The sequence below is a fragment of the Elaeis guineensis genome, chromosome 5 (genome assembly GCF_000442705.2).
Source record: "Elaeis guineensis isolate ETL-2024a chromosome 5, EG11, whole genome shotgun sequence".
NCBI classification, from domain to species: Eukaryota; Viridiplantae; Streptophyta; class Magnoliopsida; order Arecales; family Arecaceae; genus Elaeis; species Elaeis guineensis.
The window spans coordinates 123,052,145-123,071,172 of record NC_025997.2 but is presented as its reverse complement, the minus strand read 5'-3'; the positions used below and the strand labels follow the sequence as shown (position 1 = coordinate 123,071,172).

General features: G+C 35.2%; 1 protein-coding gene across 1 annotated transcript; it reads right to left on the bottom strand.

Annotated features, from left to right (window-relative positions):
* Positions 1–562: 562 nt before the first annotated feature.
* On the bottom strand, positions 563–17,437 carry LOC105046029 (protein PIN-LIKES 6). The gene is made up of 12 exons (XM_010924512.4): positions 17,241–17,437; positions 16,299–16,652; positions 14,656–14,735; positions 13,531–13,655; positions 12,174–12,295; positions 8,959–9,159; positions 6,697–6,771; positions 6,188–6,288; positions 3,011–3,063; positions 1,912–2,106; positions 1,362–1,506; positions 563–1,139 (listed from the first exon to the last, which is right to left on the bottom strand). The coding sequence occupies exons 2-11, from the start codon at positions 16,482–16,484 to the stop codon at positions 1,385–1,387; spliced, it is 1,260 nt and encodes a 419-aa protein (XP_010922814.1). The 5' UTR covers positions 16,485–16,652; positions 17,241–17,437; the 3' UTR covers positions 563–1,139; positions 1,362–1,384.
* Positions 17,438–19,028: the final 1,591 nt, after the last annotated feature.

Here is a 19,028-nt window from a genome sequence, read left to right as displayed (position 1 = left end):
GGTAATTGTTTACTTCCTGGGGTAACAAATGAAAACTAGTGAACTGGTCACAGAAAATGAACAAAGCCTGCTCTCTTCCAAGTTCCAGAATTAATTAGTTAATTGAAAGTTAGCAGTTCCGTTTGGAGTTTGGTAAGTCTGGCACAAGGAGGAAGTGTAGAGTAGCAATACTGACATAGCATCCCTTTGTAATCTATCTACTTTCAAGACCTAGGGCCTCCAATATTTAGAGGATAAATTATAGATCGTGATGATCAACCTATAAATAGATTGTGATTGAATGGCCATCCTTGTTGCATTGTGAATTTTGCAAGCAGAGACATGAAAATTCATGAAGGTTGGATCAAGAATTCTGGCGCTTATTTGTGCTGGGCCAGTTCAGACACCTGATACAAGTCAGCAATGCATTCTTGAATTCTTTTTTAATGACCTGTTCTTCAATTCTTCAATTCATTAAAAATATTAAGTTCTTTGCTTCAGCATATTTGACACTTATTCAGGCACACCAACCAGCAACAAAAGTTGAAACCTCTGAATTGAACATGTAATAAGAAGAATGCCGTTTCAGAAAATCAATTATAGATTTCAACTCTGTTCAAATTTACAATTTTGCACCCCGATACCCAAACTGACACCCCAAATAGATGGGACTAAACGTTCAGGTTGCTATTAGAATATCACAAAATGCTTTCATCTCACTGTAAGAATACAAAAGGCTTGTTGTGTCACTGCAAGAATTCTAATGCAATCAATACATCAACTTAATTAATATAACAAAAAACAAGAATGAATATACACGAGTACTATACTGATGAATGGTGTGTAATGTTTGGTGAAGCTCAAGCAGCAGAACCAGGAATGATACTAAAACTAGCCATTGAAATAACAGAGGATAAATATAATTACTAGAGACAGATGCTGGGACATGGAACGGTGTCCCTGAAGCTAGGGGCTGTGTAGGCTGTGTCATAACTATTAGCGGCCACTGTCCCTGAAGCTAGCTGCATACCCATAAATCTCATACTCTGGATGATCTCTCTACCATCAAACCAGATCTCCGCATATTTTCAGTTCTTCAGATCTGATCTGTACAATCTGAACTCCAGGTGCATGAATCTATTTGTGCTTCCATATGATACCTGGTAGTCACATGATGAAAGAATGTTAAGATGAGCAGACTAAAATGAACCCCAGAACATTTAAATGCAATTATTAAGGCACTGAAAAATAATTGCAAGAATACAGTAAAAAAAATGGGAGTGGCCTATATATGTGATTGCATTTTATTTTCTTATATGTGATAGAGAATTGGTAAATAGCTGAGGGAAGAAATTAAAGAATCAAATGTCACTAATTCGTACCAACATAATGACGAGTGAGGTCTTTAGAAGAGTAAGCCCAAATACAACAAAATCCATCCAGATATGGAAAATACTGCAAAAATGTGAACCCAGAACAAGACAGCAGCAGATTCCTTTCCCCAGCCTCTTAAGTTGGCAACTGCACCTGCAACCAAGTTTTAAGATATATGTAACCACCGATGGATTTATAACCTAGTATTGTCAACACAACCAATTACAAGTTGACATGTTAATGAAATACGAGGGAAAGAATAAAAGCTAGCCGGCCACCATATATCAAGGCTTTAATCAAATGAGCTTTGCAATTTAGGCCCTTCTCTTGCACCTGTCTGTGAGGACATGTGATGGAAGGTCTTGAAACAAAGATGGTTTCATAGATTTATGATCCATGTAAAAATTCAAATAATCAGATATCTTCTAACTGCATGTTAATTTCCAGCATCCAAGCATGGAATGTATGAAAAACTTCTGGCCCATTTCACAAAAAGGGGGCTATGATATAGAGCATGTTGTTCTGCCAGATGTATTCTTTCTAAGTGAGAGACCATACCAGACAGCACAGAAGTTGGCATGCTATGCTGGAGTAGAAGGACGAATTTGAACATTTTGTCACCCTTTGGGAGGAATCCTAGCTTATCAGCTAAAGTGACAATGCCAAGCCCTGCTGGAGGAACCAAGATCAACCGTGCAAATACAATAGCAGCAGTTGTACGGAATCCAAGCTTTGCAGTTCCTGCACCTGGACCTGAAAGAAACAAAGTAAAATATTTAGTGAAAGTCGCATCGCAGAATGTCAACAATAACACTTCTGATTAGTGGTTGTAGAAATATAAGAGGAAGTTTGGACAAAACTTTTAAAATTCCTGCCCATGATTCACAAAATTGAAGTATCAGGAGCTAAAAAAAGATTAGTAAAATCAGACTAGTGTAACAGAACCATATCAGATGGAATGAGATCCATCTGATATCAAAGACTAGGCTGTCATCCAAAGAGATACGTATTGACATGAATGTTCAAAAGATATCAAAGACTAGGCTGTCATCCAAAGAGATACGTATCAACATGAATGTTCAAAATGGGGTTACTTTAGTCATTCTTGTGTAAAATATGATTTATATTGGTTGCCTAAAGGTTGCTTTGCTTTCAAAATGTGGTTATCCTTCATCTAACCATTTTTGACATTCATACCTGATTATTCATGCTAGCTTCCTCAGACTTATACTGAAATGATTACTCAAGAATATTCTAAAGTATCACTTCGGGGAGAACCCAAGAAATCCAGTCTCAACTAGATTTGAATGGATAGACCATCATTTGGAGCATACAACATACCATCTAATGGCAAGAATGAATCATATGCTTGTAAAACTATTGTTAGCATCTGCCGTCTTATCTATATTTTGCTCTTAAGTATTAGCTTGTTATAGGGCCCACATGATAAAGACTTTAACAAGAAGAGATAGATGGATGACACATGAGATAAAGATCATATTGGTTTGTAGTAGATATTATAGAGAAGTTCTCAAATAGATATTATAGAAATGTAAAGCATACTAGAAACAACTGCAAAATAAGAACTGCAATTATAAGTAATTAAATGTATGACTTGGAGACAAGTAAGAAAATATTTGAAGACAGATAAGCTTACCATCAATAAGGTTCCCACCCAGAGCAAGCAAAATACACGGGATCATGGCTTCCCTGAGAGCAGGATATTATTGTTAGATTAAAAAAAAAAAAAAATTGATCTTCTGGAAATTTTATACTAAAGTAACCTTCTAATCAATTTGACAAGATCTTTCTAATCATCAACGTTTTTTTCCAATACCAAAACAAGGCATGCTTACTTAAGGTATTCTGTGCAAATCAATCACTATTGTTATAAGCACTTACAGGCAATCTCATAGCAAAACGCAAACAATGATACAACCATTCAAAATTGAGTCAGTGAGTCCAAAATGCCCTAAGAATACACAAGAAAATATGTAAACCCCTTTCAGTGATTCATTAGGATAATATTAGAACCAAAAGTCATGGGTTCAAATCCCCATTTAGGTCAATTCTTCTTTATATCACACACTCAGCTGCTCATTATCTTGAGTCTTTTCCTGATTCATTATTTTTCCCTTTTATTTCTTGAGTCGTCCTTGACTTATTACTGAGTTGTTCTTGACTTGTTCAAGGCTTCAGGTATGTGATCCGCACTGCATATAAGGAGGTTTTAGGGCCCGATATACATTGGTGACCCCTTCCCTAAGAGCTTAAGGTTTTAGGGTCCCGTGGTAAGTTAACAGAACCAAATTGATATCATTATAATCTCTCTAAATGCAATTTTATTACTCATGTTCTGCAGAATATTGGAATCAAACATATGAAAAATTTCAGGCCAAATCTTGCTTTGAAGCAAGGAGATCCACTGGTTGGTTTTCCAGAAAGGGTGCATAAGTTGTTCCAATCTTACAAGGAAAATATAGGAAGAAGAATATTTATTGAGAACAATGGAAAAGGGGAGGTATGGCTCAACTTTAAGCTTCATGATGGATAAGTTATGCCAACAACTATTAGCATGGTTCGTTGGCACATTTCCGTGTAGGGCTTGTCCTTGGAGAAGGTCCAGGGGTCAAATCCTCAGTATTGCTAAAAAAGAAAAGATAATGAATGAGCTTATAATGACATCTACTTGGACTTCTCCCCACTCAGTTTCCACGGCTTGGCTTTCCTATTAAATGAATCAAGAATTGTTGGAAAGAAAAGCATTTCAATTTTGTTAAATGAAGTTCATACTTTTTGGATTATTTGGTCCGCAGAGGGATGTTGCATGTAGCAAGGATTGTCCTCTTGACATGATGATAGAGAGTTAAGCAGGATATCTCGTAAGGCATGTTTAAATGGTCTTAAAGAATTTTTCAATAAATAAAACAGGTTTGGCTAGAGTTTTATATGGATGATATCATAGTTTAATATTATGACCATTCACAACAATTGCTCATTTTGAGATTCTCAGCCAATTCCTAGATCAAAAACCAATCAAGAAAAGAGTTCACTGGTGGTGTTCATATGACAGAATTCAAGCATAAGATTATATATATAATGTCTCCTTACATATCAAATAATTGATCAAGAGTTTTGGAGCTATTAAGGTGGACCGAAAGAAGAAGGAAAAGCTGCTAGGTTAGAATTGGAGGCTCTTGTCTAGTTTGGAATGTTAATTTCTCAAAAGCGGCTCCCTCATCAACCTATCAACTCTCTTTCAAACTTCTACATGATTGAAGATCAAGGAGAATCTTTTTAATGGAACAAAATAGAGGGAGGTTAAGCAACTTATAAATTGGGACTTTGTCAGTCGGTCTAGAAAAAATACTAGAATTTTCCCTTCTAAGTATAACATGCCTCTAATAAGTAGAAAGCTGTGTTATTTAACCGATGATTCCTTTGTGACTAAAGAATTTTGTTTTTGTTATTTCTTTTTCTAAAAACTAGAAGAGGAGGAAGCCCAGCTGAAGTTGAGGTTAGGTAGGATTTGAACCACAGGACACTGGTATCAACATCTTATAACTTAATCCAAGACCAACTGTCTCAAGCCGAACTATTTGGTTCAGGGCACACCAACCTGTTCTGGGCACAAACCGGATCGAGATGCAGCTTTGGTTTGGAACAGACCACGAACCAAGCAGAACTGCCAGGTTCTGTGGTTTAGGACAATTTGCTGTCTTTGTAACACCTGTAGGCCAGACCCTGAGTTGCCTTGCCTCCCAATCACCTCCCACTACCTCTCACATTCGGCTAGGGCTAGGATTTTGATGCCACCCCCATGGGTGCTGCCGCCTCCAATGACCAGAAGACATGCTTTGCCTTCTCTCTTTCTTTCCTCTCCCACTCTCAGTCTTTCCGTCCCATGAAGATGATGACCTGTCAGCTCATCCTCTCTCTCTGTCTCTTTCTTTGGAAGACGAAGATGACCACGGCGGCTTTGCGCCCCCCCCCCCCCTCTTCCTTTCTCCCTCTCCTCCTTCTCCCTGTCCATCCCCTTGGTTCCAGTGCACCTCGGGTCGGTATGATACAATACCAACATCATACCAAACCGGTCAACAGGTAGTGCTAATTATTAGGCTAAATGACTATTGAAGTCGTGCATGCCACTGCATGGACTTTCTGGTGGTAAGAATATCTCCATCCATTTATACCCTACTATAACTATTGCTCGTAGACATATCCTATCACACAGACCTGCCTTGACGCCAACATCAAGCCTCCATCCCTACCGTTCCTTAGTTAAACTGAACACCTTATCAGTGGTCCTGTGAATACAGAATACTATAAATTTCAGTTCACTGGTTAGACTCAATACTTTCACCATATCCTATCTAAGCACACTCAGTTCTCTACTATGCAACCTCATTTGTGCTCCGACTTCCTTTTTTGGGGAATTTATTTGCAACTTCCATTCTATCTTATAGACCTTGTTTGAAGAAAATACAACAAACTTCATTTGCCTTTGTGCATCAAAGAGCGCAAGTCTAGTGAACAATACTCTTTCTTCGTGAATTGACCTTTCACCGAGGCTAAGTCAACTAATATGGACCTACCTCATAGACAGTCAATTATATTTCTAATCTCATGAGAGACAAGTATTTATCCGGTGAATTGCTTGCTTTTCAGCAGGCTCATGAATGGGAAAAGAGAAGTCAATCTTGTAACTTGGATTAATCATGTCTGTTAGCCACCGTCAAGAATGCAAACTTTATTTCCATTAGATAAGCAATATCATTCATGCTACTTAAACAGCTAATGCATTATGATGAAAACAAACAAGAGGACACCATACCCGAGAATGAGACAGCTGTCAGTGAAAAAGAAAAATGGAGCATCATCTGTAAGGATCAATTGCTTTAGGAAAGGTATGGTTCCAATAACAATTGCCAGCATCTGTTGCAAGAACAATTGTACAAATTAACAATGATAAAACATAAGTTATAGCCAGTCATACTCAAAAAAGAAAATCCATAACAACAGAATGAATTTTAATAGAAAATGATAAGCTTCAGAAGAATCAGATTTTTTTTCTTTTAAGAAAAGGAATCAACCATAAGAAATGAGGAAAACTGCAGATTGTCCCAATCCCTGTATGATATCATTTAAAGCCTTTTCCAAGTTCTTGTCAACATCTACTTCTATGTGGAATAGAACCCTAAGTTGAGAAGGCTTTATTTAAGAATAGTAGAGTATGTCTGGAATTTCATCCAAAGTATTAAAGAATTGTTGAATAAAGTGGAGATTTTACCATACAGGTACTGAAAATATCGATCATATTTTATATTTAGATAGATTACTTACCGAAGCAATTATAGGAGGCTGAAAAAACCGTTTTAACTTCAATTTTTCAACAAGATAGTGCAGCTGGCTGATTATCTGCATCAGGAGTTTGAGCAGTTAAATTCCAACAAAAAAAAAAAAAAAACAGAACTCTCAGTTGAAAAAAAGATTGTAATAATTGCAATCATCAGGAGATAAATTTGTCAAATAAAAAACGTTTCTTGAAAGAATAGCCAGATTTGTAACTGTTTCAGAACAAACGTCTCAGATAATGAACAGATGGTATTTAACAAAACTATTTATTACCCCTTTGGAAACCTCAATAGGCTATCCATGGAATAAGCATCAAAGATAGCTGAGATGATATCATTCTGATCATGAATCTAATGTGAACTCGCAGAACAAGAACTCTGGAATAGGGTGGCTCCATCTTGCATTCAGTATATTGAAAGCCCATGTCATGACAAACAAACATTCATTTCAAAAAGTTTTTTCAGTTAGATGATTTTTCTGAGAAAAAGTTAGATAATGGTCCTACTATTTGTAAAAAGTATCATTTCGTCATATAAAATAGCAAGGCATTTCCATGCACAAGTTGGTGAAATCTTCAACAAACCTGTGAAATGGGACACCCATGAGTGCTTTGAACAAAGGTGGCTATAGCCACAAAGTGACAAACCAGATTGGCCCCACTAAAGCCACTAACCCATCTTCTTCATATCCTTGGATAATGCTATTCCAGAGATATATTCAGTTAGAGGTTGGGATCTGCCATCAACTCAGATCCTACTCTACCACATTATTATCACATAGGCATGACGCCATGCACAAGCAAATGGTACAGCTTCACATGAGAAAGGAAAATGGTAGATCTAACCAGCATAGAAATTTCAATGCATAATCTGAAGTCAGAATTGCCCTTGTCCACCCTAGCCCACCTTCTCATGATTTCATTGTGAATGCTATTGCCCGCTTGATACTAGCATAACTCACACCTCAGTCACCTTTGGCAATGAGTCCCTGATTTATCGTGTTTTAACAAGTGGAGAATTCTACCCCCACTCACTGGACTGACAGAGTGATCTCTGGGACTACCAATAAGAGACTCTCCTGACCTGAATGATACTATGGTCAATGCAACCTTGTGCCTGATGAGCTTGTGGCGATGAATATTATGCTCTAGCCATACATCCTTCTTGATGAGCTGCCCAACATGATGGAGTAGTTGCACCATCGCTGGGCCCACCAGTGATGTTGAAAGAATTAGGCAACTTGATTTCAGGCCCAGTTCCAGGGTGATGCAGGAGTGCCTTATAGCATGACTCTTAATGAAGTCAAATGATTTGGAGATGGTATGCTTGGTAGGGTTAAATGAGCATGAAGAGATGGAGGCTCATTGGTGTCCTAACAAAGTAATTCTTTTCTCTTGTTGGATTGGAAAGGATTTCATTACGGACTTGTCTGGATTAATATTTAAAAAAAGTAAAATTGGACTTCACAAGTGCAGCTATAATGTGCATAGTTTAGCTTTCTTTTTTAATTTTCATGAAATTATGTCTTGCAATTTGACCTTATGCATGTTTTTACTTACCTGAGTTTAATCAGCCGGTACATTTAAGTTTAGAATCAACCAAATGACCATAAATAGATAAAACTTCATTCTAGAACTCATGTTAAGGCTTATGAGGTCTGACTAGGTAACCAACCTAATTTAGCTAACTGATCTTGACCTGAAGTATATAAATTGCCTATTACGTGCATGTTGTGCAACCTGATCTGAGTTCAAATGTGCAAGTTTAAATAGGACTCTATATGATCTGTGCTCATTACACATAATAAATGGAATCATGGTCTCTGAAATCTAATTTAGGTTTATGTAAATGGTCCAGATCTACTTATCCATCCTTACTACGAGCCATTTCACATGGTCAATATTTCATCAAAATTATGCCATGTTGTCAATGGATAGAATATTTGCCATGCAATCTAAGGGGGATATAAACCTTTTGTTTAGAGATCAATCACTATGATGACAAGATCAAGAACCTAAAACCCTTTGATAAAACACCCCTTAAGAGGCACATGTTTGAGTTTCCTAGTTCAACTAAGGCATGATATTCCTTAGATATGTTTTCAAATGGGGTTTCTGCTGAGTCTTGCTTTTTCAAAAAGATACAGTACTTAGAATTAAAAATTAAGAACACCATAAATAAAATAAACATGTGCATATAAGATTTTGGGTCATGCATTTGTGAAGCTACAAGAAACACAAAATGTTCTTACCTTTCCTCTTTTTGAAGATTCTAACATTATTGCCTCAGGCTTTTGTGGAGTTAGCAATGGCACTTGCTCAGGTATGGCATTATTAACAGCATTAACAGGAGCTGCAATTGGGAGCTTCTCCTCTTCAAGGCTATCAAAGGTTTCTTCAGGGGGTGGAGCAAGCATCTGAAACACATAAGTGTACAGAACAACTGCGCCAACCTGCCATATCACCAACTTCTAATTAACATATCTGTATTGTAAATGAAAACAAGGCAAAATAGTAAACTGCATTATGCTTGTGGGTCCTGATATCTTGGTGATTTTTCATCATTATCTCAATGAACCAAGCGAAGTTCCCCTCCCTCTTGATGATGATAGCAATAATAATAACAAGAAATGGCATTATGATGGATATATGATCAAAAGAATAAATGCAACTTTACTTTTATCCAGGAAAATGGCAGGGTAGCACTGTAGCACATGATGTTTTTCTTGACCAGTACATGCTTATATTCACAAATCAGTAGCATTACCAAAAATATTCATTATTTCAATGCCATGGGTGTACATGTAGCGATAAGACCGATTATTGACCTCCTAGAAATCATTGGAGACAAATATAATTCAAGTGCTCCAAGAGAATATTCTTCACAAGAAACCTAAAACTCCTGAGATTTGAGAATTATATGATACTTGATAATTTTTCTTTTTGCATCTCTCAAAATACATATTTGAAATGAACCACTTAAAGAAAGCATCAAACTTCAGTATTATATTCCACTGGGAACAAAACATGCATATGAAACTCACCAAGTAAAGTTCTGCTATTAAAACATGCATAACAGCGAATCCTTAGAGATTCAAAAGCAAAAGTTAGTGCAATAGGGCCTCAACAGAGTGAATTACACTAGCCAACCATTATACAATTCATTCCAGATTATAAACCTTAGAAAGTAAAATTGATGACCTTCTCTGAATTACAAAAGGAGGTCTGATAAAAGGCAGTGCATAACATTTAGATGCAGTAGCAGTTTAGGTTTTGACTGGAGATCATGGTCTGATTCAAATGAGGAGCATGTTTTGACAATATTAATGATATTTATTTGGTGACCCAACTGAAATACAGGGCATAGACCTAACTGTTCTGAACAAACCGGATCAGCTTGGTCGGTCACATATTTTCATTGAATATCCTGTTTACATGCACAACCAAAGCACATTAATGGATCATACTAATTATGACTTACCATGAGATATTACAAAAGGTTTCTTCTAGTAATTATGTTTGCATTTAAGTATATCCTCTTTTGTGCATTGTAAACACAGTGAGAAACCAATTTATGTAGAATTATATAACATACATAACATCTACAACTTCCTTGCTTTTAAAACACATCATATTTCAATATTTACTAGTTTACATGTATAGTCTTGTTTATTATTCTGCAATAGATGTTGTTAGAAATCTTTTGATCTCAAGCTGAGCCGTAACCAACTCCAGAACCAAAAGTACTGGCCTTTCTTTTATTGTTGACACATGAGAAAGAACCATTAATGAACTATAGTTTGGATACATTCTGAAACCTAATTTCACACATACAATTCACCTTCTCTTTTCTAAAAGTAAAAAGAAAGAAAGAAGGAAAGAAGGAAGATGGAAGATATTTTACTAATAATCATGAAAACATCTTTACTACCCCAGTAATATTTTAGAATTATAATTTATACAATTATGAGATATCAGCCAATGGAATGTTATTTTTAGTAGAAAAGTAGCATATGCGTATATAGCATCCAGTTATCTAATTATTGTTAAGATGCATCCATATATTGTCTTTGGTGTATTTTATAGAAACAATGATGAATTTATGGGGCTATATTGGTTCTTCATGAATTTATCATATGTCTTTTTCAGACACAGCTTTTATTTTGTTATATTAGATCTTCACATACAAAGGTACTGTAATGCCATAGATCAACCATAATACACACACACACACACACACACACACACACATATACACGTATATATATATACATACATGCATACATACATATATATATATATATATATATATGTATATATATATACATATATATGTATATCTGTGTATACATATGTATATGTATGTATATGTATACATATGTATATGTATGTATACATATACATATGTATATGTATATATATGTATCTATATGTATATATATGTATCTATATATGTATCTATGTATCTATGTATATATGTATCTATGTATCTATGTATATATGTATCTATGTATCTATGTATATATGTATGTATCTATGTATATATGTATGTATGTATGTATGTATATATATATATATGTATGTATATATATATGTATGTATATATATATATATATGTATGTATATATATATATATATATATATATATATATATATATGTATGTATGTATGTATATATATATATATGTATGTATGTATGTATGTATGTATGTATGTATGTATGTATGTATGTATGTATATATGTATATATATATGTATATGTGTATATATATATATATGTATATGTGTATGTGTGTATATATATATATATGTATATCTATATACATATATATATATATATGTATACACATATACATATATATACACACACACACACACACACACACACACACACACACACACACAGATATATATATATATATATATATATATATATATATATATATATATATATATATATATATATATATATTAATCTTGCATGTCGTGGACTTCCACTTTATATTCTACCTTGTCTTCTGTTAATGCATCCAATAAACATGAAAAAAGTATGGCTAAACTACATACCAAAGAGCATGTCGCTTCATGTTTTGAAAAATTATCAAATCTGCTTCATTTCACTTCATTTTTACAGGTGTGCATGCATTAGTAGAGACTACAGAAGGAAGGAAAATTTGTTCAGAATAATTTTCACTTTTGCATTCATCAAATAAAGCAGAAAAGTGGAAACTAGAGGAAGAAAAATGCCATGGAGGAAAAATTAAAATGCAATATCACCTTAAAAAAAGGATCACATGCTATTAACCTGACTTTGCATCTGTTCATAATAAGCTTTACCAATATAAGTAATGGAACTGTCAGTCTCACATTCATTTACTGGAGAAGACGAGAAAAAAAATATGAACTGTCTACCTTTCAGAAAAATAGATCAGACAGGTTAAGGAGACGAGCAAGAGTGAGCACCTACCCACTGACCAAATGCAATATATGCATTTCCATCTTGGCTACATTTGTCAGAGTCACCAAATGGATTGGATTCGTCTCGACATAAAGCTGCAATAAGAACCAGAGGTATATTCCCGATGTTCCCTGTATTCAAGTAGAAATGATTCAGCGCTCTCAAGAATACATACTGTAGAAGAGTGTTGATAGGACATTGTCCATAAGTCATTCAGATCACACTCTCATGTGTCACAAACGATGAAGCAGGAAATCCTACTCTTTCTTGCTGTATTATTGTTGAGGGAAGAAAAAAGATGGCCGTAAAGATAACATTCAGAGCAATGGTGGAGATTGGGAGATCCACAACCAAGACCAGAAATCATTAGATTGAGGTATAAAATGGATTAGCTTGCAACATGTTTAAGGTTCAAAACATGCAATCCTAATTCTTGCATCAAATATCCCACTTAAGTTCAGATTCACAGAAAACGATAAAATTAGAAGACTATTCATCATGCAGACAATGGAATCAATTTAAAAGACTATCTCAATTATAATTATGAACACACATTCTTTACCCTTAAGAAAGTAATATTTTTCCTCAAAAAGCATACGAATATTACATCAATGATACAAACACAAAAAACAAACTCAACATATACTTGTTCCATTTGGAAAACTTGCATGACTGTGAAACCAGTGATAATGGCAGATTCAATTTACAGCACACTCCAATATTTGTTATTTAGTAAAAGAGAAGTTCAAGGTCCACAATGCATTTATTTCAGCAATATAATACAAATCCAATAAACCACCCCAAGACCTACTGTTGCTTTCAATGGCATATTACGTGATGATTCAAAAAACCATCGCTTACTTCGCTTCCCTAGAACTAATCCCTAAAACTCAATATTGACCACATGAAGAAAGAAAAATCTGTCAGAGGAAATTATATGTTAAATCCTACTGATCTCATCCATTTTCGCTTTGATCAATTCAGTCATGTGATTTATCTAGTAATCTATTTCTTTGTGAAAGCAACATAGGAAGCATAAGTTGTTCTCCCTTATTAGTTTTCATCTGTTTAATTACTTTCAGGAACCATCCATACTAACTGTCATCATAGCCATCCCATCCTCTAGATCGAGATCCCCATCCAACTTTCCAATGGCAAATGCAGTGCGAATGCCAAACACAACTATATTCAAATTTAAAGTAAAGAACTATAAAACAGAATATCTAAAGGACCAAGATCACTCAGTCATTAATGTGCATTGGAGATGCTGGGACAGTGAAAACACAATTAATCATGCAAATAAATTTTCTGGAACGAGACAAAATAACAATGCTTGTTTGTCATATTCTGAAAGAAAGTGACTTACCAGTTGCAATATGTATGATAGTGAACTTGAAATATGGATATGGGGGTCGAACAATACATGCTACAACAAAACCAATTAAGGATCCTGATATTGTAGCCATAAGGATATTGACAGGAATATACCACCTGCAGTTGCAACTTTGTTAGATGCTAGTATATAATTTATATTTTTAATACCAAAATAAAAATAAAGATGCTATTTTACCAATTTATCATACCAAAACACAATTATTGGAAACACAAATCAAATAAAAGAGGTGAAATGACAATATTAGAAAGTCAATAAATCACCTGTTGTTACAATGTTAGGCATTGCATATTTTTGAAAAAAGCAGAGCATTAGGCGGGAGAAAAAAAGGAGCATTCACCCATCAATATAAAGATTACAGATTACTTTATGTACCCTGAGAAAACACCCAAGTCCAGAAAATTAAAGAGGATGAAGCTCAGAAAAGTAAGAACGAGCCCTCAATGCTAGAAAATAATTTCTTGGCCCATAGAAGTTACAAAAAAAAATTTACAAGAAACTACCTAGAACATCAAGTCATATCAAATGCTTTATTTCCAATAGTTCCTTCATATCAATGTTCCCTCTTGAGCCTCCCCACCCCCAAAAATCCACCACCAGGAGAGAAGGGGAAAAAAAAAAAACTAGCATGCTTCTATAGAGGGGTAGGCTTTTTTTCCTGCTAATGGTCATTTATGTATCCTAACGTACCTTCACTATAACTTCACACTAGTTCAAACTGGGATGACACCAATAGTAAGAGCACAAATGGTTCTAGAAATGTGATAAAGCATTCATTGCTGTATGTAGCCAACCAACTAATCACTGCTTAAGACTTACCATTCGAGCCTAAGGCTGAGATATGTTTCTAAATTTGCAAATATGTTTTGTCATATTTGGCATTATCCTCTTCCTCTTATTCTAACACACATATGTACACAAAAAAACACACATGTGCATGCATGCAGTTATTAAAAGATCCATTAAAAGGCTTACTAAGAAACTTAATATTTCACCCACAAATCAAGAAAGATGTTACAGGACAATATCACATACTATCACAGTTTGCTTTTCAAACTTAAAGATATTAACCAAAAATAAGTCAAGAAGCATTCTTACCACTCCAACAAATTTTCTAGAGTAATTGCTCTTCCAAGTTGAGAAAATATCAGACAAGGAAGGAGGAGAGAAAAGACTAGCTGCACACATATCAAAACAGTCTGTTAACAACACCGATGGAGAACTTGGAAAGAAATCAGAAGTGATTAACAAATTAACACGACTCCTTATTTCCAATTGCTCAAAAAACAACAGTGTAATCAGCATGAATTATGAAACAGAAAAACAACACCTGCAATAAATTTGGCACTATTTGTGAAAATCAAAGCACCAAAATGATCTCATACGCTTTGACCAGAGTGGCTACATATGTTGCCAAATGGGTATGCAGAGGTGAGAGATTTCTGGCTAACATATGTTGCCAAATGGGTATGCAGAGGTGAGAGATTTCCTTCGCAGTTATTGGAAGATCCCCAAAAATATCTTGCAGTTTAGATGTTTTTTTTTTGTTTGATGCAATGGGAGGCAAAGTTGCTACCCACATTTTATTAAGAAAGTGGAGAAGAAAAATATACAGTCATGATTCAGCTCCTGCATAGGGGCCCGATGCTATCAGGATGACAAAATCAAAGCACAGTTTAGATGTCAAGAAGGAGAATGATAACCTTATTCAAGCATGCAAAAGGAAAGATGAGTAAAATTTCACATTAGCATCCAGTTAAAGGAGTCCCTTGAGATACATCTTACTAATTATATACATTAGATCCAATTAATAGAATGGTACTATTTGATAAAAAAAATGTGCACCATTCTTTGGGACTTTGAGGGTCACAGCATGGTGTGATATCAGGTTCAAGAACTGCTTATAACCAGTGAGATGGCTAGTTATGGAAAAAAAAAAAATCCAGCAAGATGGCTGCTGAAAGGTCCATACTCCAAGTGACGGTTAGATCACACCAAAACATTGCATGTTTTGGTGTACCCCACCTGCATTTGATGAATATACCAGATCCATAAGAAGGTCTCCACCATGGAAAATTCATACCCTACAAGAATCTACTATTGTAGCTAGCGAACTTTGGAAGCCAACTAATGGATTGAGAAAATTTAAGACTATGATAGGTCGCTGAGAAAATGTAGGAAAGATGTGCAAGAAAGAGGACATAATTTTCTCCATCTAAGCATACTTAACTGCCAGGTTTTATCTCCTTACCTCTCTCAACAACCTAGCATGGAGTGAGTAGTAGTGCTGCCACAGGTAATGGATAAAAAGACAACTTTCTTTACCCTACTGATCCCTCTGTTCTTCTTTCCATCTTGACCCATTAAATTCCTTTTTAATCGGTTTCATACCATTCCAATATTATTTAAATATCAACTTGACCTCTTTAAAGTTAAAACTGCTGTCTCTCTCCCTCTGTCCTCTGTGCGCGTATGCATGCAAGTAGATGAAACCAAGTAATATGTTTTGAAAAAAAAAATGTTCACTTTGCTGGAATTTCAAAAAGTGAGATCCTAACTACTTAAAACTTTCATGAAAGCTAATTAGTTATTTAAATTTGCTAACAACCATATATAAACATTAACTAAATGTCAAAGCAAAGACAATGTGCAGAAGGAAAGAACTTCTTTTAACCCTATTTTCTTTTATCATAAAACTATTAATACAAAAGCACAGTCAATAAAAACTAAGTTCTGCTTACCCCATTAAGAAGCCTACGGCCATTGGAAGGAAGGATATTCACATACTTGGAGGCCATGAGACACCCCATAAAGCACATAGTGAAGACCTTTGCAATTGGCAGAATAGCAAACTTTAACGTCGCAAGGATGGATTGCTCTCCACCCCTCTGATTGTCCAGCAGGATGGACAACAAAGACTTCTCCATTTTACCTCTGTAATGAATCTCTCAACCCAGAGGCACAAATCTTTACGCATACACCGCAGCAGCTCCAAAATCACCAGCAGAATCGTGAAAAGTTTTGGAATTCAGTATTCCATGAAAAACACTCCACCAAACCCGCCGCTTTAATGGAACCTGTCGTTATGCTTATTCCTGCAATGAACGAGAAGAGCAGGCAAATATCACCTTTTTGTGATTTTTTTTTTTTGAAAAAAATCACTTTTTTCACTATTAACAAGTTTAGCACGACATATCATAGATAAAAATAACATACTAGAAACTTAAGTAAATCTCAAAAACGTAGATAAAATAAAGATTATTCTATTAATGCAAGACAATTTCCAGTAAAATCTTCACATTTCGTTAGAAATTCACAAGGCAAGTGGTAAAGAAGCCTCAAATCCTCTCAAGACATCTCGAAAACCGCAAACAGAACCCTTCGTTTATTCTCAAAGGAGTTTATTCTCTTCTTTTTTTCCTCTCTGCATCTCCTACTGAAGACAAAAGGCTAAATATCAAACCCCACCGCCCAAAAAAACAAACAAACAAAACAGCAAAAAAATTGTTCCATTCGCGAGAATTCTTAGTAGAAAACACCATTGCCGGACATAAATCCTCCACCAGCACACCAAGCTAATCAGACACGGAGAAAAAATTAATAAAAGAACAGGATTTCATAACCCCGATTCTGGAGTTCTAAGCACATTTCTCTCAGAAAAAGAAAAAAAGAAAAAAAAAAACCTGGATTCTTCCCACGAAGAACTCAAACCAGAGCACAAATATCCTCTTCCACGCCAAGATTTAATGAATTCTCAAACCTTTAATCCCTCCAAAGCCCTAAAAATTTGGGAGGAATCTTTTTAGAGGCGGGAGGAAGGGAGAAAAGAACGAGAGCTCTTTCGAAGATTCGCTTGCTGGCTTCTGGCTACGTCTCTCCAACGGCCTACTACTCTTTAAATCCAAGAGCCGTTCCCGTATATAAAACAAATACGGACGCGGTGGAAGGCTCTGGATTGCCCACCGCATTTCGAGAGAATAACGATGATACCCTCCGAACGGAATCGAACCGGCCGCCCGTATAATTCTTCATTTCTTCGAAAGTACGTGACGTGGGGCCACGTTAGCTTTGTCACTCCGACCCGTCTGCTTGCCTTGGTGACTTGATGGCTAGGAACAAAAAAAAAAAAAAAATCACGGATTGTTCAAATTAAATTTTTTTTTTTTCACCGGTTGTTCATACTCTATTTGCTGGTATAGGACGCTAGGAACCTCTCCCTTCAAAGTTGGGGGACTCTTTTATTTATGATATCCTGATTTTGATACCATTTTGTTACTAGCGTAAATTGAAAATTTTACTTAAAAATAGTAGTGTTACTGTGTTTAATCTAGAATCTTCTTTGCAAGGACGTAGATTAGGTTTTAAGTTAGCTTAATTTGGGTTGAAATTACCAACTCCATTTTTCGATGGTTTGCTGCTGTTTTAGAAAATTTTTATGAGGAGACAAAAGTGTTTTATAAAGTAATAATATAATAACTGAGCAGTTTCTAGTAATCAAAGTTGTATGGTATGTAAGTTTTTCAAGAAGAGCTTCGATGGAAAAATGGCATATTAAGAGTACGGTTGGTGCTAATTTAAGAAAAACAGATACTTTAATAATTTTTAAAGAAATAATAAGTTAACCTAAAAGAAATATTTTTGCAATGTTATCCAGATCTTGCTTCTGCTAAGAAAAAAAATTGGAAAAGTGTTTTGACCGCCTCTTTTACAAGGAAACAAAAAACTTTAAAAATCAAAGGCAATGCTAAAAATCTCTTTTTTTGATTAAAAGTGCTAAACATGCTCTAGTTATCTAACTTTGGTGTGAGATTTCATCTTTTAAAATAAATTAAAAAAAAACTCCGGTTTGAGATATCTTTGTTATTTTAGTTGATTGCTTCATAGTCCATTCCACTTATTTGGTTTGATTAGGTTGTTTTTATATTTCAACTATATTAATAATTGGACAAAATATAGCTTTAAAGAGTGGAGAAACAACTCGCCCTTTTTTTTCTTCAATCCAGACAAATTCCACACATTTCTAATTTATGTTGCACTCACCTGGTATGCTGAGCTTATTAGTCTACTCTAGCACTATTTAAGTAGATTTTTTATGCAAATATTATTTTATTTCTTGATTTTAAGCACATGACTAATTAAAAAAATTATAATACAGTGAAGTGAAAAAAAAAAAAGCTAACATTACATGATTGTTAAGGATCACATCAGAAATATAATATAAATTGCATCAAACATTAGAGCTAGTTTAGATACGCAAAGTCTAGGCCTAATCAATTAAAAGTTCGCCGGTGGTTCGGGTCAACTTAGCATTCCTAGGCCAAAGTTCAGGTTGGAGACAATGGCCGAATCATGACATTCCAAGTTAGGAGCGTATCATCAAACAAAACAGTGATCACTCAAAGGATTGGACCATGTTATCAAGAAAAAGACCTTTTTCTACCACTAAAGAAAGAATAGGGCCCTTGTACCAT